The sequence below is a fragment of the Trichosurus vulpecula genome, chromosome 4, assembly GCF_011100635.1.
Source record: "Trichosurus vulpecula isolate mTriVul1 chromosome 4, mTriVul1.pri, whole genome shotgun sequence".
In the NCBI taxonomy this organism is placed as follows: domain Eukaryota; kingdom Metazoa; phylum Chordata; class Mammalia; order Diprotodontia; family Phalangeridae; genus Trichosurus; species Trichosurus vulpecula.
The window spans coordinates 34,257,797-34,280,044 of record NC_050576.1 but is presented as its reverse complement, the minus strand read 5'-3'; the positions used below and the strand labels follow the sequence as shown (position 1 = coordinate 34,280,044).

The window sequence follows — 22,248 nt, the reverse complement described above, 5'->3', positions numbered from 1 at the left end:
ATTTTTAGCTGGGACTTGAAGCCAAGAGACAGGGATGGGGAGGGAGAGCACTCCAGGCAGGAGGCACAGCCAGTGACCAGTGGAGGCGGGAGATGGAGTGCCATATAGTACCACTCCCCCATCTTTCCAGTCTCCTTACACCTTACAACACCCAGCCCCGCACCGGCACTCTGATCCAGTTTACTGGTTTCCTTGCTGTTCCACATACAAAACACTCCACATCTCATCTGGGGATTTTTTCTGGCTCTTCTCCAAGCCTGGAAGGCTCTCCCTCCTCATCTCTTCTCCCGGCTTCTCTCAAGTCCCAGCTAAAATCTCACCTTTTACAGGAATCCTTCCCCAGCCTCCCTTAATACCACTTCCTTCCCTCTGTTTCTTATTTGTCCTGGCTACAACTTGTCTGTGCATTATTAGATCATGAGCTCCTTGAGGGCAGGGAATGGCTTTGGCCGTTTCTTTGTAACCCCAGCACTTAGCACAGTGCCTGGCACATGGTAGATGTTTAATCAGTGTTTATTAACTGACTCTCATGTGAGGAATAGCAAGAAAGCCAGCTTGCCTGGGCTAAAGGGGGCCCAAAAGGGAGTGAGGAATGATGAGCCCAGATAGGTAGCTGGGAGTCAGGCCATAAAAGGCTCTAAACACCAACAGAGGAGTTTGTATGTGATCCAGCTTGAGGCAATCGAGTTTAGTGAGCAATGGAGTGACATGGACAGACCTGTGTTTTAGTTTGGCAGCTGAGTGAAGGAGGCAGGGAGACCGGGGACAAGGCTGTTTTCAGATGTCCAGGGGAAAGGTGCTGTGGTAATCAAGTAGCAGGATCCTTCTCTGCCACGTTTACCATCCTTCTTCCACTTCTTGCTATGTGCCAGTAACCAAATTGGCACTAGCATTCTAGAAAGGATGCATCCGCTGATCTCCTAGGATTTTACTCACCTCCTCCTGACATCCCAAAGCAAAACACCCTAGCCTGGCCACACTCCATCTATCTATCTATCCATCTATCTGCCTAGCCATATCCCCATCCTTCTATACATATACATACATACGTAAACACATGCATACATCTATACACACATATGTGTGTGTTGACTGCCTCTATCAGAATGTAAATTCCTTGAGGGCAAGGATGATCATGCCTTTTGTATCTCTATCCCCACTGACACAAAGTAACCCTTAAAAAATGCTTTTTTATTATCTTTCACTTATTCATTCTCTGCTCCTCCCTAACCATTTACAGGTTTCAGAGGGATTATAGACTAACCTAACTCTTAATCTCCTTTAATCTCTGCCACCTCTTTACCCCCCAAAACCCCAAGAGGGATGTAATTCTTGACTCCAAACTCAGCAATTTCTACCTACTAGTGAAGCAGGTGGTGCCAAATGATTATTGCCACCTGGATCCCTATATCTCCTTAGACCCTGATAGGGAAAGCCCAGGATGCTGAAGCCAAGAGCCCTGGGAGTAGCTATGCTTCCTGCCCAGTGCCCATAGCCATCCCCCTTTGGAGATGCAGCCTGGCAAGTGCTCCTGCAGGCACTGCAGCCCCGAGGCCTGAGGACCTGGAAAGGAAAGTCCTTGGCCTTGTTGAGTGGCTCAATATCAGAAACCACTATCATTTTATCAGTGGAAATGACACTAAGGAGAGGCTTCACCCTCTGCTTGGCTGCTGTACTCCAAGGACCTAGGGACCTTTCCATCTGACATGTTCCCCCCCCCATTAGACTGGGAGCTTCTAGGGGGCAGGGACCATCTTTTCTATTTGTAGCCCCAGAACTTAGCATACAGTAAGAGCTTAATAAATGCTTCATTCACTCCTGGGGCCCCCTCTAGGGACAGCAGATAGGTGATGTAGTGAAGCCTCCTGGCCCAATCCCAGAGGCTTCCTGATTCTGCTAGGAGGCTGGGTCCCAGGATATTCATGGCTCACCAGCTCCCAGCCCTCCAGGACATCCTGTTTAGCCTCCTCCCTACAACTATATAGCCTTCCACTTGCCATCCCCATCACTGCTGGCCACCTGGGCTTCTCCAGGCTTTCCTAAACCTTTCACTTTCCAGGAGATTCCTGGCCAGACTCCTTGCCAATAGACACCACTATCCTGGGTTAGACATACAGTCTTCTAGAAAATATAGTCCAGAGAATTTCTTCCAAGGAGCACGGCCTCCAAGCGTCATGGGAAATGAAGCTCTGGGAAATTTTGTCCTTGGCTCTGTAACTGTACAGAGAGCATCAGGAGCATATCCTGTTGACCTTCCCAATATCATATGCAGAGTGTGGAGAGAGCATTGGATTTGGAGTCAGGTAAATGAAAAAAAGGTCATAGACATGATATACCTCTATTTGAGCAAAGCTTTTGATGAAGTATCTCAGACTTGTGGAGAAGATGGGAGAGGATCCTGCTCTATTCTGCCTTCATGAGGCTTCATCTGCAGCACTGTGTTCAAAGCTTAGGAAGGGTCTTGTTAAACTGGAGAGTGTCCAGAGGAAGGCAGCCATGATGATGAAGGGTTTGGGGCCCTGTGTCACATGGGCATCAGTTGAAGGACCTGGACAAGTTAGGCCTGGGGAAACCATATTCAAATATCTGAAGGGCTATGTCATGTGGAACGGAGATGGGCCTCATCCTCTTTGACCTCAAGGTCAGATCCAGGAGGAAGAGGGGAGAAGTTGTACAAGTTCTGTTCTGATTTCATATGACTCCCTGCAGTTGTGTGGTAAGGGGAGACCAAAGGGGCTGGAATGATGTGTTCAGGGAAGGTCCCAGGGAAGAATGCCAAGTTTGGGGAGTGGGGGGATCCCTCAAGGAACTTGCATCTTCCCCCAGTACCCAAGGCAGGACCTGGCACATGATAGGCCCTTACTAAATGTTTGTTGCAGTAACAGTTCCTTTCTGTTGTGACAGAGTAAATATTCATGATGATGCTCAGATCCCCCATCCACTTTGTAGACCAGTCAGGATTTGCCACATGACCACTCATCATAATAAACACAAAAACAGTTTAGGTAAAAGTGTCATGATATCGAGAACACACATCAGCGGTAAACACCCCCATTACCTGTGACCTAAGAAAAATCACGTTGTCTCCTCCCAGCTCCCCATAGAAAGAAGGTCATGAGGCCAACCTTCGCCCAGCCCTTCCCTGGTCAGTCTAGGGAACTTGTGCATGTCGGATGATGAACTGCCCCAAGGATGACAGGAAAGGTGCTACTTTCTGATGCCTCTGTCATCAAAATATGCCCACGCTTATGCTTCCTGAGATGAAGCAGAGACTCGGGTCCCAAAGTCTTATGAGATCATGGAGCACTGGGCCTCTGAAGAGGCAGCTTATAGTTGAACTAGTCGGCTAATTAGCAAGCATTTATTAAGGACTGACTGCCAGGTGCTGTAGTAAATGCTGGAGATGCAAAAAAATCAATGAAGGAAACAGTCAAGAATTTATTAAGGTCTTACAGTGTGTAAGCCCTCTATTAAGGAAGTGAATGCATGAAAAAACATTGAATAAGTGCTTACTGTACTGAGCCCAGAGGTGCAAATAGAGAAGCAAAACAAGGCCAGCTCTCAAGGAGTTTCCATTCTAATGAGACTACACAAGTTGGAAGGAAAAGGTCCCGTGGTCCTTGGGGTGAAACAGCAGCAAATTAATGGTCATGCCTCTTCTGGAGTATTATTTGCACTGATAAAATCCTATCTGCTTCTGGTGTGGAACCATTTGACAATGCCAAGGACTCTGACTCTTGAGTCTGGAGCTGTAGCTATAGCACCCACAGCAGCATTGGCCAGGCTGTGGCTTCACCAGGCTTGCTTCCTGGAATGCTGCCTATGAGGGCTGGGTTGGCCACAGGGGCAGTGGTCTGAGGCAGAGGGATAGGGGAGAATGGAAAAGTGCTGCTATTCCTAGGACTCTTGGGTTTAGCTGCCCTCCCACGGAAAGTGGTCAGCAGTTAATGTTGATGGTGACAAGTAAGGTAGGTCCCTTCTCCACAGTGATCGCTGCCCACACTGATGGCAGTGGGGCCCAGGCTAGAAGCGTGGTTCATCATCTAAGGGGTACACTATTCCCAAAAATTTTGGATTCAGGGTCCTTGCTATCTCCATCAAGATTTGAGTGGTGGTAGTGGTTGGTAGAAGAAGTAGTTTGGCCTTCCTAGCATATGTTGCCTCCTCTCCCTGTTCCCAAGAAGCTCATATTCTAATGGATGGATGGAATGGATGGATGGATGGATGGATGGATGGAGTGGATGGATGGATGAATGGATGGAATGGATGGATGGATGGATGGATGGAATGGATGGATGGAATGGATGGATGGATGAATGGATGGAATGGATGGATGGATGGATGGATGGATGGATGGAATGGATGGATGAATGGATGGAATGGATGGATGGATGGATGGATGGATGGATGGATGGAATGGATGGATGGATAGATGGATGGATGGATGGATGGATGGATGGATGGATGGACAAAGAATGAAATGTAAAGGCAATGATTCCCACCCACTTTGCTATTATCATACAATCTGAGAGGTCCCTGAGACTGGATGAAGTGGAAAGGAGAGAGACTGGAAGCAGGGAAATCAATTAGGAGGCTACTGCAGGTGAAAGATGATGAGATAACTGAACTAGGGTGATGGCTGTATGAACAGAGAGAAGAGGACTCCTTCTAGAGATTTGGTTTGGATATGTGGGGTGAGTTGGACATAAGGTTGCCAAACTGGTTGACTGGGAGGATATCATTGATCTGGACAGAAATAGGAAAATTAAGAAACGGTAAGGATTTGGATTTTGCTTTTAGACATACTGAGTTTGAGACATCTACTGAAGGTCCTGTTGGAAATTTTCAGTTGGTGAACTGGGACATAAGCTGAGAGGAGAAGCCAGGGCTGGAGCGATGAATCTGGGAGTCACTGTGTGGAGATAATTGAACTCATGGCAGCTGGTGAGATCAACCAATGAGGAAGGAGAGAAGAAGGCTAGGACAGAGCCTTGGGGAGGGCAGGGCTGCCTGCAGCTAGGGGATGTAGGGAGAATGACTGGGAAGGAACAGCTTGATAGGGAGGAGATCAACCAAGATATCTCACAAAAATATTTAGAGAAGTGACTTAACACTTGCATGACATGGGCCAATCCCTTCTCTGGAGAACTCAGTTTTCTCATCTTCTGGATCTATGAGCCTGGGACTACAGAAGCAAAATGGAGTTCTTCTTTCCCTAAGGAGGACTCTGCTAAGGTTAGAAGGCCAAAAATACACCAGTTTTGACAGATTTTCATTTCATGTGCTTGATTTTTTTCAAACCAGCTTCTTTCCAACGAGCTGATGGCAGCTACTCCCGATGAAGCCTTTGCTCTGGTTTCCTTCCCTCCAAGTTCTTCCAATGGAGCCATTGAAGCAGGTTTTACTGCACACTGCATGTTGTGATCAGTTGTCTATAAATTAAATCCTCTTTCCAGAAGCCATTTCCCATTACTGCTAATTTGTTTGTTTCTCATTTCCTCTGATCATTAGGGTCTCTGGTTGTGAGCACCAAATTGGAAATAATTTCTTTGACATTTCAAAAAAAAATGCTCTCACCTTATTGAATGCCATTTGGCTGTGACGAAAGAGCGTTTGTGTTTACAGAGGAGCCGTTAGCTCCAGTCACAATGTCACTGACCATGCATGGTGCCGATTTTGTCCTTGGCGCCCGGTGATAACAGTGCTGCCGACAGCAGGGTTATTGCCTTCTCTCAATCATAAAACACCTTCCAGACCTTGCGCCAGCCATCCACAGTGTGCATTTTGCTGCTCTGCCCATGCCTGATGTGGAACTTGGACTTTCCAACAAACCTATCTAGACAAGAGCCTCTGGATTTCTTCTTATCATAGCTGAGGATCACACAAAGTAAGAGGAACCCAAAGCAATGATCCTGCTCCAGGCTGCAGACATGGCAGTGACAACGTGCCAAGGGTTGTTTGATCCTACCTCACCTTATAAAATGCTAATTGTCGCACTAGAAGAGCCATTGCTTCTTTGGAAAGTGGGAGAACAGCTAGGCGAAGATGAATAGAGATACCATGGGGGAGGGGGTAAGAGGCACCATCACAAATGGGTGCTTGAGCATTTGGTGGAAGGTCCAGCACAAGGGCTGGGGACATCAATTAACAATGGTGGGTGCTTGCCTCCCTCAGGAAACACACTTTAATGGAAGCTGTACCACGACTACGGGCTAAGAAAAAGTCCAGCAGAAGGGCCTGATTGACTGAAGGACCAGGTCACTTCTAGCTAGAGCAACACTTGGGATGGGCCCAAGATTTCCAGAATCCCAGGACCTTGGGGCCCTCAGAGACATCTAGTTCAACTCATATGTGAACATGAATCTCAGCTGGAACATGTCCAACAAGTGCTCTTTGTTGGACAGTCTCCAAGAAGGGGCGTGCCCAATGCCTCACCATGGCAATGGAGAGAGATGGAAGCTGATGTGAAAAGGTCCATTCCAGCCCTGAGAGTTGGTGGGTAGAGATCTGGGACTAGCAAGTGGGCCAGATTCCAGGAAGATCTTAGAACACATGAAGGAGAGTAGTGTCAGGTGAGGCAAGAGGGCTACATTGGAGCCAGATTGAAGAGGGTGTTGAATTAGGCTGGGTACTTTGTATTTTCTTTGGAAGGTAATGAGGAGTCACTGAAAGTTTTTAGTAGGGTTGTGATTTGGTGAGGCCTGTGTCTTAGGAAAATGGTTTTGTCAGCTTTGTAAAGGGGTTACTTAGTACTTTGGAAAGAAGGCTGGATTCACATCAGAGTCAACAAGCATTTATCAACGATGTGCTAAGTGCGGCAGGTGTGAAGTAATTTATTAAAAATGACAATAACAGCTAGTATTTATATAGTACTTTAAAGTTTGCAAAGCACATTATTTCATTCTAACCTCATATCAACTCCAGGAGGTAGGTCCTATTATTAGCCCCATTTTCCAGATAAGGAAATTGAGTCAGAGGTTAACAGACTTTCTAAGGGTCACACAGCTAGTAAGTGTCAGAGGCCGGATTTGAACTCTATCTTTGGAATCTAGGCCCAGCACTACATGCTCTAATAGCTCTAAATAAAGGCAAAAACAGTCCCTGACCTCAAGGAACTCACATTCTAGCAAGGGAGACTATATACAAACAACTATGTACATATCAACCATGGATAGTGTAAATGGGAGGTAATATCTGAGGGAAGGCACTAGCAGTGGGAGAGACCCAAGAAAGGCCTCCTGGAAAAGATAAGATTTGAACTAAGTCTTAAAGGAAACCAGAGAAGCTAAGAGGCAAAGATTATGAGGGAGAGCATTCTGGGACTTCCAGTGTCTTGTATAAGAAACAGCAAGGAGACCTGCGTCCCTGGATAATAGAGTACGTGGAGGGCAGTAAGGTATAAGAAGACTGAAAAAGTAAGAAGGAATCCCTGAAACCTAGAAGACCAAACAGAAACCAAGGACTCAATGAAACAGCTAGAAATATTAAAACAAAACTAAATGATTAAAAAATAGAATAAAATGTTAAGATGTGTTATCAAAAAAACAACTGACCTAGTAAACAGACCAAAGAGAGATAATTTAAAAATCATTCAATTCCCTGAGAAATCATGATTTTAAAAACCTGGCCATTATGGGGCAGCTAGGTGGTGCAGTGAGTAGAGCACCAGCCCAGGAGTCAGGAGGACCTGAGTTCAAATCCAGCCTCAGACACTTGACACATGTACTAGCTGTGTGACCTTGGGCAAGTCACTTAACCCCAATTGCCCTGCCAAAAAAAAAAACCTGGCCATTATAGTTTAAGAAATTATTAATGTGGGGCAGCTAGGTGGCGCGGTGAGGAGCGCATTGGCCCCAGAGTCAGGAGGACCTGAGTTCAAATGCGGCCTCAGACACTTGACACATGTACTAGCTGTGTGACCTTGGGCAAGTCACTTAACCCCAATTGCCCTGCCCCTCAAAAAAAGAAATTATTAATGTAAATTGCCTAGATTAGAACCAGACAGTAATGTAAAGATAGAACCCACTAATCCACCTTCCAAGAGTAAAAGTCCCAGGAATGTCATAGGCAAAATCCAAAGCTCCCATGTGAAGGGAAAAATGCCTCAAGCACCCAAAAAGAAGTAGTTCAAGTATCAAGGAACTACAGTCAGAATCACACAAGACTTAACAGCTGCTACTTTTTGAATGAGAGGAGATCTTGGAATACAAAGGCAAAAGATATGTAGATATAGATATAGATATAGACATAGATATACTTTTAACCAAGAATAACTTACCCTGCAAAGATAAGTGTAATCCTACTGGAGATAAAAAATAGATCGTTAATGGAATAAAGGCTTTTCAAGCATTTCTGATGAAAAGACCAGAGCTGAGTAGGAACTTTGAAATACAAATATGAATCAAAAAAAATCTAGAAAAGTGGTCCACTATCCTGGCAAAATAGCACAGCAGAATTTCCTGCAGCTGAAGCATAAATTCAAAGAATGGTTTGTTAACCTGAGTAAGACCTAGAAAAAGGAAATAGAGGAGAAAAGCTGCTATGCCTCCCAGCAAGTCTGAGGACAGTAGAGTTATTGCCTTCTCTATTCCTATTCCCTTACTCACTCATATGGAACTTGGAAAAATGCATTACCACCTCTAATAAATAGCTGCTAATGAAACAGAGTCAGAAAAGCTATGACTCAAAGAAGTCTCAGCATCTAAAATGGGGAGCTAGACTCCATAGCCAGCTCTAAAGCTATAACCCTGTGGCACAGGAAGACATGAGAAGCCTTAGGTCACACAGCTCTAGGCCAGGGTGGAGGCTGTGGAAATGGAAAAGAAAGGTCCATCTGTAGACACATTTGTATCCCAGTAGTTAACATATTGTAGGTACTTAATAAGTGTTTATTGACCTACAACTTGCCCCCTCCCAACAAGCTAACTCAAGTTCACTCACAGTACCATAGTTCATGAACCCCCATTAATATTTTTACTTTTACTAGTTGGTGGTCATAGTAAAGTCATTTAATGAAATAGCCAAATAAGAAATCCAATTTGATTGAATCTTGAAAGTATTCATTGGATAGAGACAGAGAAGTTTGGAAGAGGGACAAGATTTGGGAGAAAGATAATTTTGGAGTATGAGATGTCTGTAGGACATCCAGGTGGAAATACCAAGCAAGAATCTGGGAACAGGAGACCATGGAACTCAAGAGTTCCATGACAAGACATTGGGCTTGTAGTGGTGAGTCATCTGCATAGAGATAATAGTTGAATCCATCAGAGCTCATGAGATCACCCAAAGAGAGAGTGCAGAGGACCCTAGTGTACAACCCTGCATAGAAGCTGGGACGTAGGTGATGCATCTGCCAAGGAGACTGAAGATCAAAATAGAGAAGATTTGTGTGCTTTCAGATTTGCAGATCACTTCACATTTGACCTTCATGGTAACCCTGGAGGTTGAAGCTAGTATTTATCCCCATTTTACACATGAAGCAGACAGAGTTGAAGTGAATCGCCAGTCACAGAGCTACTAAGTGGTTGAAGTAGGCTTTGTACTCAAGTCTTCCTGACTCCAAAAAAACAGATCTCTACCTTGCATCATACAACCCATCTGCTGAGAAGGATTAGTCTAATAGAGAAAAAAACTATAAAAGCAATGTCATTAAAAACCCATGGAAGAGAGAGTGTCCTCAGAGGCTGCAGAGAAGATTTTAAAAGAATAAAAATAAGAAAAAAGCCATTGAATTTAGCCACCAGTGGAGGACTAGTCATCTTGAAATGAGCCGTTTCAGTCCAGTGGTAGGGATGGAAACCTGACCTTTCTAGTAGTTTGATTGTGAAGGGGAGAGGGGTGATGGAAAGATGGCTCAAGAGTAGTAGGTTCAGCAAAAGTTTTTTAAGGACAGGGAAGATCTAGGCATGTTTGAAGGTGACAGGGGAGGAGTCAGTGGAGAAGAAAAAGTTGAAAATTAGGAGAGAAATTGAAGGTATGAGCTTCTGGAGAATTCAGGGTAGGCACAACTGGCAGGCTTGGTATGGACAAGGCCATCTTGGCCTGTGGGAGATACTGTCACTTGGTGGAGGTGTGCAGCAAGTTGTAATGGGGGGCTGGAGCCCAGGACAGGGGGCAGGCTAGAGAAAGAGGTCTCAGTGGTACAGAAGTTTCCCTTGTGGAGCAACCACCCCGCAAGCCTCCTGGTCCTGCTCTCTGGAGCCCCTTGGAGCCAGCCTGAGCCTTCTTCCAGGTGATGGCCCTTCAAAGGCACACATAGATCTCATGTCCTCCCTACGACTTCTCTTGGCCTATCTCACCATCACCCTTTCCTTGAATCGACCCTTGACTGCTCACTTCCATTCCTGATACCTCCTTTCTCCTGGCTCCCCTGGAAAATTCAGAGTTCCAAGACTTCACCCCCCCACTCAGTCAGTTAGCTTTCATTAAGCACCTACTATGTGCCAAGCCCACTGCTAACAGCTGGAACTACAAAGAAAGGCAAAAAATGGGCCCCTCAAGGAGCTCTAATGGGAAGAACCCTGCACACACACACACACACACACGCATACACACACATACAATTATGGACCAACAAGCTAGAAATGTGATAAACTGGAGCAAATCCATAGAGGGAAGCACCAGCATTGAGGACTGGGAAAGGGTGCTTCCTGCAGAAGAGGAGATTTTTGTTTGAGCCCTATCTGACTCTTCATGACCCCACTGGGGTTTTCTTGGCAAAGATACTGGAGTGGCTTGCCATTTCGTTCTCCAGCTCATTTTACAGATGAGGAAACTGAGGCAAACAGGGTTCAGTGACTTGTCCAGGGTCATACAGCCAGGAAGTGTCTGAGGCTGGATTCAAACTCATAAAGACGAGTCTTTCTGATTCCAAGCTCAGCGCTCTATACACTATGGCACCACCCAGCTGCCCCGAAAGAGGAGATTGCAGCTGAGCCCTGAAGCCAGGGAAGCCAGGAGGACGAGGTGAGGAGGGAGGGCAGTCCAGGCATGGGGACAGATGGTGAGACTGCCCAGTAGGGAAATAGCATGTCTTGTATGAAGAACAGCAAGGAGGCCATCGTCACCGTGTGGGGAAGGGGAGGGAGAATAAGGCTGGAAGGGTAGGAAGCCTCCAGGTCCAAGGGGTTTTAAAAGCTACTGTTTTATCTCTGATTCTGGCAGTTGGTTAGTAGGCAGCTAGTCCAGATCATGAAGACTGGGTGAATAAACTGGCCCCATGGAGCTCAGAGAAAACTCAGGAGGGATGTCAAAACTACAACACAACCCAGTAAGCACCTACTATATGCCGGGCACTGTGCTAAGTGGTGGGGATTCGAATAAGATAAAGACAATGCCTGCCTTCAAGGAGCTTACAATCTAATGCAAAAGGAAGCTGAAGGGGGAGGGGGAATGCCAGAGGGCAGGGGATGGGGGCATGATGAAAATGATGGTGGAGTAGAAACCAAGCAGAGCAGCTGGTGGTGAGTGAAGAGATGGCTGGCATTTTTAGTCTTCTATAAAGGGAGCTGTGGGAGGAGGTTTTTGCTCTGACATCTAGCCCTCCAGTGAAGGTGGGGAGCAGAAGTAACTGAGAGAACTGATGAGGTGTGAGTAGCAAAGCTGAGGGGTAGCAAGGTGGCCCAGTGGACAGAGCAGCCTGCCCTGGAGTGAGGAGGACCTGAGTTCAAATCCAACCTCAAACACTAGCCATGTGACCCTGGACAAGTCACTTAACCCTGTTTGCCTCAGTTTCTTCATCAGTCAAATGAGCTGGAGAAGGAAATGTCAAACCATTCCCGTATCTTTGCCAAGAAAGCCCCAGACAGGGTCACAAAGATATGGCTGAACTGACTCCACAACAGCAAAGCTTGAAGTAATGAAGATGATGGTGAAATCAAGACCAGGCAGACACGCTGGTGGCAAATAAAACTGTCTTTGGAAGGCTTCCTCTGGAGAGATCAATAAGCCTTGTTCTCTGGGCCCAGGGGGCAGGACCAGCAGAAGCAATCATGCAAAGGGCTCAGGAAGGACTTCCTAACCAAGAGAACTGTGCCAGGGCAGGATGGGCTGCTGCCAACCTAGCATCCAAGGCTAAGGAAGTGCTTCTCCTTTGACCTCTGTCATGGTCAGCCCACACCTGGAGCCCTGTGCCCTGATACGCTGTAGGAAGCCCCTTGATAAGCCAGAGAGAATCCAGAGGAGGATGGCCAAGAGGGAGAAGGGTCTTGAGTTTGTGTCACTCATGGAGATCTGTTGGAGGAACGTGGAAGGGGACACCTGAGAGCTGTGTCCAAATGCATGAAGGGCTGTCCCGTGGAGGAGGGGTCAGCCTTGTTCTGTTCCCCCAAGGGCAGAACCAAGAACCATGAGGGAAGCTGCGAAGAGTCAGGCCAAGGCTGAATGTCAGGAGAAACTTCCTAACGGTTGAGTGGACAGCTCACATCTGCAAAACGTCCTGAGATTTGTAAAGCACTTCCCATCCAGCTCTCACTGACCCCTTGCCAGGAGCCACTGGCAGAGAGGCCATCATCAATAAGACTAGTGTCACAGAAGCCCCCACTCCACAGACTCGTGGGGAGGAGTCAGTGGAACAATACATGTAAGTGCTCGGCAAACCTTGTCTTCTCTTTGTCTCCATTTCACAGATGGGAACTGAGGCTGAGAGGCCTTGCTCACTTGCTCAGCCTCGCACAGACAGCAAGTGCCTGAGAGCTACCCAAGAGTAGAGAAAGTCAGCAGTCTGGGCAGGTGGTGGGCCCAGGCTGGACAACCCCCTGGCAGGGATGCTCTGGCCTGGGCCAGCACATGTGGCCTCCAGAGTCTTCCAAGTCTAAGGTTCTGTCTCTCAATTTCTGTCAGTCTCTTTACTGAAGAAGGGAGCAGGGGGGAAAATAAATTTTTAAAAAAGTGGTGGGGCAGAGGGCAGGCAGCACTTTTCCAGCCTTGGGGGGAGGGCGATGCTAAGAATATTGTTCCACCTGCCTTGCTGGGGACCAGGCCAGCTGCTGCTCCCTCCACGGCTGCCTAAAAGCTAAAAGCCACTTTTCAAGGTGACTGGGGGCTTCCCGGTTTTCTCTCCACAGGCATGTGCCTCCAGGCTGGGCTTCAGTCCCTCAGGCATCTGGGAGGCTTTCTTGCTTGGATTCAAGGGGGCCCATTGTCTACTGCTTTCAAGCTAGTCGCCCTTTCACTCCCAAGTGTCCTCTGGGCAGGAGGAGGGCATGAGAGAAAGGACAGGTGACCGTGCACCCACAATGCTTGCATACAGGGCAGATCATTGCTCCTGAATAAAATGCTGAGAGCAGGGCCCCATCAATATCTCAAATCCGCGTAAGGAAATGTTCATTTAGAATCAATTTTAGGGTGTTTCAGACGGTAAAGTCCTTTTAACTAGATCTCTGGTGAGGGTGCAGAGGCAGTTTATGGGGCCGTAAATTCAAGGCGGAGCGGTCTCAGCGCAATGCACGTCTTCCCCGAACACAAGCTGTTCCTTCCATACCAGCCGGGGCCCCTGCGAGGAATGTTGCCCAAATATTCTGTAAATCACCGGCCGGCCCACGGTAATGTGAAATATGACTTTCAGTCGCCTGTTAGACACAAGAGGAGCGCCCGCCTCACACCCATCACCACTAACATTGGTTATGGGTAATAACACTTTCCATCACAACTATTTTTGGAAAACGGGTTTATTTTAGACCTTCCCTCCCCCAAACACTGAAAACACTCTGCCAAGGACACAGCCTCCTACAAGCCACAGCCCATTAAGCCAACGAGGAAACAGAAACTTTTCCCCCAGCTGTGCTCCTCAGTGCTCTTCTTCAGAGGAAAAAAGAAAGAGAGGGGATGGGAAACCCAGGAAACTATGTGAGGCAAGGCACAGGGAAGCCCCTCATAACACTTGACTGCCCTTCTCCCACCCACCCTGTGCGCACACCTCTCTGAAGGAGCCCACTGTACAGTGACCTGGGCTCCCACCTGGCGGGGGCTGACCGGGGGCTGACCAGCCGCTTGGCTGCTAGTTTCAGCAGAGTCCCTGAGTGTCCTGTGAGCCCACAGCATAAACGGGGAGGCCCTTTGGAGATGGGGATGCTGGCGATGGGGAGGGTGCCTTCCAGGGCCCTTGGGTGCTCAGGTGGGCTCTGTGCAGCTGGCTCACAGCTTGCTTCCTTTTGGCCACAGGGTTTTTTCTGCAGACCCCAGACTCATGACCTCCATCAAAGAGCAGGCAGCCATCAGCCGGCTGCTGAGCTTCCTCCAAGAGTGGGACAATGCCGGCAAGGCGGCCAGAATCCACATCCTGGATATGTTCATCAGATTCAACCACAGCAAGACGGCCCCAGAGCTGGAGCAGGAGTTTTCCCAGGGGGCCAGCTTGTTCCTGGTGCGCCTGACCACATGGCTGAGGCTCACGTATCCTTTGCAGGCACAGCTCTTGTGTCCTGAGACGGGGTGGGGGGGGTGGAAAAAGGGGCAGGCTGAAGCCTCAGGCATTGGACCCCGGCCTTGTATGGCACTGCTGGAACCTGTGAGAAGCAGGGTCCCCTCCATGCCATTCAATCCAACTCCACATTTACTTAGTGACTACTGGGTACCAGGCATCATGCTCTGAAGCATCCATGATGGGAGGCCTTTGGGGGGATGCTACAACAGAGGCCCCCCAGTAATCTTCCTCAGATGGAGGGAGCCTGAGGCAGAAGTAAGGACAAAAGTCAAAAAGCCTTTATCAAGCGCTTCGTCGGTGCCCAGGCTGTGCTAAGTTCCGCTGGGTCAGAGTGCAGGAGGGAGGCCAAGTGTGAGGAGCCCAGGATGGCGGGAGGGCTTGGAAGGACAGGGGATTTTATATTTTCATATTTGATGCTGAAGATCTAGGGAGCCACTAGAGTTTACTGAGCCAAAAGGGGTGGGGGTGGGGGTGGGGGGCTGCTTTTTTGTTGTTTAGTCGTTCCAGTCAGATCCAACTCTTCATGACCCCATTTGGGGTCTTCTTGCCGAGATACTGGAGCGATTTGCCATTCCCTTTTTCAGCTCTTTTGACAGATGAGGAAACTGAGGCAAACAGGGTGAAGTGACTTGCCCAGGGTCACACAGCTAGGAAGTGTCTGAGGCTGGATTTGAACTTACCAAGATGAGGCTTCCTGACTCCAGGCCCTACTCTCTGTGCACTATGGCGCCCCCTAGCAGCCCCTAGACTTATGCTTTAGGTTTAGGAAGATCACTGACAGCTGAATGGAAAACGTAAGGAAAGGCTTGGGGCGGAGAAGCTGAGCAGCAGGTGATTGCTGATGAGGGGTCACCAGGGGCCTGCACTCGGTGGTGATGTCAGGAGTGTGATGTGGACAATGACCCAGCAGAGGAGGCTGAGCAGCATCGGTCGGGGTGAGGGGCTGGGGGAGGGGCAAGAGCAGGGATAGAGCTGAGGTGGGAGAGACCGGAGAGAGGACCTGTCCGGAGAAGTTGATGGACGGTACCAGCAGCTGCAAGGCAGGCCCAGAGAGGGGATGGGGAGGAGAAGCCCCCGTCTCCTTCAGGGCCTCCCCGTGTTGCCAAAGGTCTTCAAGTTCTGGCAGGTCCCATGAGCTGGAACTGCTTTGGCTCCAGGTGTCAGTCAGTGCTCGATGGCCCAGCCCAGCTGTGGACAGGGAAGCTAGTCTCCAGAAGGTCCTCACTAGCTCTAACCCTCCTGAGTGCTGAGCCTAGCTGGTCTTGGCCAGCGCAGCTCATGAAACCATCGCCTATGGAGTGGAATGAGGGGGCTGTCTACTTTGAGATATCTCCTGCTCTAAGACTGAATAGTCATGTGACAAGCCCCCCCCCACCCCCGACACCTTAATTTCCTCCTCTTTAAAGGGGTATGTAATAGGACAGTGCTTTATGAACATGAAGACACCAGAGAAGTCTGGGAGCCAGGCTAGGGGGGCCACACAGGTGGGGGGGGACTGGGCTGGGCTGAGGAAGAAGGTAATCTCTCCTTCCCAGTCACAGGAAACCCCAACCAAAGGTCCTTAGCTGATCAGCCAAGACACGCACGCACGCACGCACGCACGCACGCGCGCGCACGCGCACACACACACACACAGACACATATGTACACACATATACACATACACATATACATGCACATACACACATGCACACACATGCACACATACATATATACAAAACACATGCACACATACATAGACACATGTACACACATATACACATGCACAAGTACGTGTACATATGCACGTACACACATACATATACACATACACACATGCATGCATACACACATACACATATACATGCACATGCACACATGCATACACACATACACATATATACACATGCACATACATATACACAAAAACACATGCACACATACATAGACACATACATGCACACAGATGCACGTATACACACATACACGCACATACACATATACACGCACATGCGGACATGCACATATATAAACACATGCACACATGCACACATGTACACACACACACACACACACACGGATCCAAACCTTGTTCCATAATCTCTCAGACTCCAGGACTGTGTGTGCAGCTCTCTGAGCTGGCCTTCCTTTCCCCCCATCCCACTCAGCAATCAGGCCCCTGATCATTCACTGTTGACTTCTTTGTAAAGGGTCATTTAAAGAATCATATTGGAGACCAAGCTTAAGAAAAGCATATAAAGTATCAGATGCTTTCGGATGCAGGGGAGGGAGTACAGGAGACTCAACTCGAGGACCGTGGAGGCCACCAAGGCCAAGCCTCATCTTACAGAAAGGGAATCTGAGGGCCAGAGAGGTTCAGGGATTTCCCGCAGTAGAGTGGAAGCTCTTCAAGAGCAGATTTCCTTAGGATCATTGCTTGGTGACTGATTGATTTGATGGCCTAAGGTTTCAGTTAGCAAGTGACAGAGTCAGGATTTGAACCCAGACTCTGGTTCCCAATCCAGAGCATTTCTGTCCTACCCTAAGGAAACCACGCATGTGTTTCCTTGTCACAAGCAGCCAGTACTAAGGCCTTCCAGGATGGTTGCAAAGCACTTTACTTTGTGTTCTCCTTTGGTCATCCAAGGACTCCAGCCAGCACTGGGAGGACCAGACTTCCCAGCAACTTCGGGCAGGGCCCCTCTGGGGGAGGCTGGCCCTTGGCAGGAAGGCTCTAGCTTCACCACCCCCCCACTTTTGACAGCGAAGCCATCAGGGCAGCTGGGGTAGAAGGGGTAGGAGCACAGCAAGCCTACCTAGGGGTGACCAGCACTGCTGTTCCCAAGGTTCCTCCTTTAACCAGTCATCCAGCTACATGACTGGGACCTGCTTAAATAAGCTGCTGAGGGCCATTGGCATCTTCCTCTCTGCTGTGAGCTGGTGAGTCTGGGGGGGGTGGGAGTCTGGAAGGGGGAAGGGAAGAGCCTTCGATTTGGGGCCAAAGCTTGGGAAGTTCAGCTCGGGTCCCTGGAATGTCACATGCGAGAACAGGGACAAGGGTCTGCAGAGCTGGGCTGAACTGGTGCCCTGATGTGCAGCCGAAAAGCCCTGAAGGATCATCTAGGCTAATCTGCCTTCCCCCTCCCAAGCCCATTGTACAGAAGAGGAAACTGAGGCCCACAGAGAGACAGGGACTTGCCCAAGATCAAAGGGGGGATTTAAACCCCAATCCTCTGGCTCCAGAACCAGGTTCCAGCCCCTAGTTAGGGCTGTTTCCCAGCAGAGAGGGGCCAGGCTATCTTGGAGGCACCCGGCTGAAAAGTTGGCAATGTTCCTTTTTTGTGTGCACTTTGTGACCTGTCCTGGACAGTAATCGATACCTCGTGGAGTTCCTTGAGGTTGGAGGAGTCTTAACTCTTTTGGAAATCCTGGGGCTGGAGAAAATAAAGGAAGAAGACAAAAAGGAAGCCATCCTGCTACTCCAAATGATCGCCAACTGTGGACGGAAGTACAAGGAGCTCATCTGTGAAAGCTACGGTAGGCAGAGCATGTGTGGCGCCTGGCCAGCAGGCTCCAGAAGGGGGCGATGCCTGTCCCTGGATGCCCCCGCCCCGGGCAGCTGCCCCTGGAGCCGAAGCTCTGAGCACAAGGGGCAGCCACAGCCCAGCAGCCCCGGGCCTTGGCTCCCCCAGGTGCCGCCAGGGACGACCCAGGGAACCAGAGTCTTTACCGCTGCCACAAGGCTTGTGTTTCTTCCTGTCCCACAGGCGTGCGGTCCATTGCAGAATTTATGGCCAAGTCCAAGTGTGAAGACACCCAGGAGGAGGTGCAGATCCTGCTGGATGCTCTAGTCCACGGGAACCCCAAGTACCAGAACCAGGTGTACAAAGGCCTGATAGCTCTGGTGCCTTGCGCCTCCCCCAAAGCCCAGCAGCTGTCACTTCAGACGCTCAGGATAGCCCAGGTGAGCATACCTGCTGCCTCCCAGAAGGCATCCCCGAAGAGCCCTGACAGCTGCCACATTCTGTAAGTCCAGGGTCCTGCCTCAGCCCACTTGGAAGTGGACAAGAGAAGCCACAGGCACCATACAGAGGACTCGGTGTGGGGGAGGAGGTGGCTTGGTGTGGTTGAGGATGCCACTGAACTGGAAGTCTGATACTGGAAAAAGCCACCTCCTCCCTTCTTGCTTCTGCTTCCTCAGATGCAAAATGGAGCTGGGAAAGGGGGCAGCTCCCTTGGTCCTCAGAAGGTCTGGGGTCAAGCTCTATCCCTTGCTATACCTGTGTGACCTTGGATGCTTGATCTCTCTGGGTGTCAGTGTCTGACCCATAAGATAGGCAGAGAGAGGAGGGAGGCACGAAGTGCTGAGCGGGAGGACCCCATCCAGTTCGAAATGTATATGATCCTATTACATGGTCTAAAATGTGTGTGTATGTGTGTGTGTGTGTGTGTGTGTATAATCACATCTATATGTGGGGAGGGGGTTAAGAAAATACCTATCATGCTGTTTTCACTTGGAATATTGGCATGTGTGTGCCATCACCTAAGTAAAAACCTAGTCAGGGCCATTGAATTAACTAGACTGCAGTATCAACATTAGCCACCAGGTGGCACTCTACTCAAGCACCTCTTCTGTAACGTGAGCACAGGCTAACCTCTCATCCCCAGGCTGACAACCTCCAAAAACTTCACTGGTTTCCCCACCCCTAATGTGGCATCTTACCACTCGGCATTTTCTCCTTCCTCCTAGGTTTCCATCACAAGATGATATTTGTAAAGGGCTTTGCAAACCTTAAATCACCATATAAATATTATTATTATTAGCTATTATAGTCTAGGTGAAATGTTGGTCAAATAGTTAAATATGGAGGCAGCCAGGTGGCCCAGTGGATAGAGCGCTGGTCCTGGAGTCAGGAAGACTCATCTTCATGAGTTAAAATCAGGCCTCGGACACATACTAGCTGTGTGACCCTGGGCAAGTCACAAACCCTATTTGCCTGTTTCCTCAACTGTCAAATGAGCTAGGGAAGGAAATGGCAAATCCCTCCAGTATCTCTGCCAGGAAACCCCTAAAATGGGGTCGTGGAGAGTCAGACACGACTCAACAACAACAAATTTAAATATGAATTTACTCCTTATAATTTTAGTTTGTTGTTCCCACCATGTGAGATATTTCACTGCCTCAGGTCTCTTCTCTTGGCACCCATAGATTCAGATATTTAGTACCTTAATCACATAGATTTAACAACATGAAGTTAAAATACAAAAATATAATAAAGTGTCCCTGTCGTTCTGCTCCATCCTGGATCCATATCTGAGGCTAGTAAGCACAAGTATGGAGAGTGATAGTGTTCATTTCCCCAGTCTCAGGCTCAGCTCCAAGGAACACAGCAATGCAATGGCAACCAATACAAGAGAATTTATTAAAAAAAAAAAAAAGAATAATTTTACCCCTAAACCTAGATTGTGCGCAGCAAGGTGTCCCAGTGGATAGAGTGCCTGGTCTGGAGCCAGAAAGTCTCAACTTCATGAGTTCAAATCCAGCCTCAGACTCTTACTAGCCATGTGTCCTTGGGCAAGTCACTTCACCCTCTTTGCCTCAGTTTCCCCATCTATAAAATGAGCTGGAAGAGGAAGCAGCAAATCACTCCAGTATCTCTGGCAAGAAAACCTCCAATGGGGTCACAAAGAGTTGGACACAAGTGAAGTGAGACTGAACAATAAAAACCTCAACTAAATGAAATAAGAGAAAAAAATCAAAGCATAACTATGACCCCTACAGTCACCGAAAATCATCACTGAGTACAAACTCTGGAAATTATACCTAATAATAAAATGAATGACAAAACGGGACTAATGTCTCCGAATGACTAGTGAGGAAATGTTTCACGACCTGCATACAACAGCGTCTACATGCTATGACCATTGCCATGGCGAGGACCTTGGAAGACATGGAGGTATCTACAAATACTTCAGAGAAAAGGGATCAAGCATCATGATGGCAGAGGAGACTTGACAAAAACATGGAAGACGAACTATGAGAAGGTAGAAGCCTACCTTAATAGCTGTCTGATAGGTTCAGTGGAATATTTGCATTCCATGTTGTCTGACTAAAGGCCAAAAAACAGAGAAGAAACATGCAGAATAGAACAGAATAGAAGATAAAATACAAAAAATCCTTGACAACCTTAATCAGCAGTTGAAAGTGAAAACCAAAAATTAAGGTGATACAAGGAACCAGAACACTGGAAAGAACAAAATAAGCAATTCAATACCAATCAAAAGTCATACTATAAAGGCTTGAGAGGTAAAGAAATGAATAGAGAAGACCCCTGAATAAGGAGGATATGAGAAATTACTAGTCACCCATATGATGGCAAGAAATCCAACACAACAAAAGGCAAATTGGATCACACACCAGACAGGAAGCTTGCCGCCATTGTAATAATGGATTTCAGAAAAATTATGTCGAGTCGGGTGCCTGAAACTTCTACCTTCTCTATAAAACTGGAAAACAATGGGTCCATACAAGATGTATAATTATTAACTCAGTGCCTCACAGGGGCACATGAATTTCTAGTCAATAAGCATTTATTAATGATTTATGAATTACTAGCAAAAGGCTTTACCAGCTTGCTGTCTGATACAAGCCTGATTTCTTAATGCAAGGCATCACATATTTAGTATTTTAAAAATGGGAATGCCAATGACCCTACAAATATAGACCAATTATATGTTTATGTTTTTCACACAAAGCATTCACCCCCCAAAAATTACATGTACTTACAAGAAAATAATATATTATTAAAGGAGCCAAAAAGGTTGTTCCAATAAATCTTGGGGGTATAGAGGTTTGTTCAGTATTACTGAACAAACCACCCCAAAGCCATGTAACATTTCTACTGCCTTTATTGATTTTCACCAGGCCTTTGACTCAGTTTTGCACTCATAGCTTAGGCACATACAGCAAATACAGAAAACAGACCCAAGCATAATGCGAATGTTTGAGTGTTTGATGTGCACATGGAAAACAGTTCTCTGTTGAAAACTCATCACCACCATGGTAATATAAAGAACAACCGATATAAAACATGGCATCTCAAGCACGCTGGAGCTCTGCCTAGCTTTAAACCTCTTTTTACCAATTCTGAATGGAACCAAAGATGGCTTTCAAGTCAAAGAGGAAATCCATACCATGACATTGTATGAATAACAACGTACACGGATGATGTCACATCATAGGGTCCCACCAAAAACACCTTAAACACGTCCTCATCTCTTGGAATCTTTCTGCAATGTCATCTGGACTCAGTAACTATGAAATTCTTTAACGTGCATGAAGGAAGAACAGAGAATGAAGGCTTTGAGTTTGAATCTGACAGTCAAAATCAACTAATGGATAAAAGTGATACCTACAATGTATTGGTCTTCTCTGACAAGTTAGGCATGAGGTCATAATGGACAGGCCTGACTCAGGCCAGTCATCTGTCAGGGTAGGTTCAGGTAGTTGTAAGTCATTCAGCAGTAAACAAAAGGAAGTCTGTTTAGCCATAGCATAGAAAAGATATTCAGCTGCCACTTTGGGGCACACAAGCTAACCTAAAGGAAGTACCGAGGCTCCTCCAGGTTAGAGACATGCATCAAGAAGATCTAACCGTCCCCTTCACAGCAACCATGATGCAGAGAGCCCAGGACCCAGAACCCAAGAACCTTGGCAGTGGCAGTGCCCTCTAGACCATGGTCCTGCCTCCATCAGGAAAATCCAACCATCCCCCTTACAGCAGCCATGATGGAAAGAGCCCAAGACCCAGAACCCAAGAGCCTTGGCAGTGGCAATGCCCTCCAGA

At 47.7% G+C, this 22,248-nt stretch overlaps 1 protein-coding gene across 1 annotated transcript in view; it reads left to right on the top strand.

The window, feature by feature from the left end:
- The first annotated feature begins 14,185 nt into the window (after nucleotides 1–14,185).
- ARMH1 (armadillo like helical domain containing 1) overlaps nucleotides 14,186–22,248 on the top strand; it is a 52,264-nt gene continuing 44,201 nt past the window's right edge. The window contains exons 1-4 of the mRNA XM_036755460.1: nucleotides 14,186–14,391; nucleotides 17,273–17,341; nucleotides 17,772–17,938; nucleotides 18,169–18,365. Coding sequence (XP_036611355.1) covers nucleotides 14,186–14,391; nucleotides 17,273–17,341; nucleotides 17,772–17,938; nucleotides 18,169–18,365 — 639 coding nt within the window. The remainder of the gene's footprint in view (nucleotides 14,392–17,272; nucleotides 17,342–17,771; nucleotides 17,939–18,168; nucleotides 18,366–22,248) is intronic.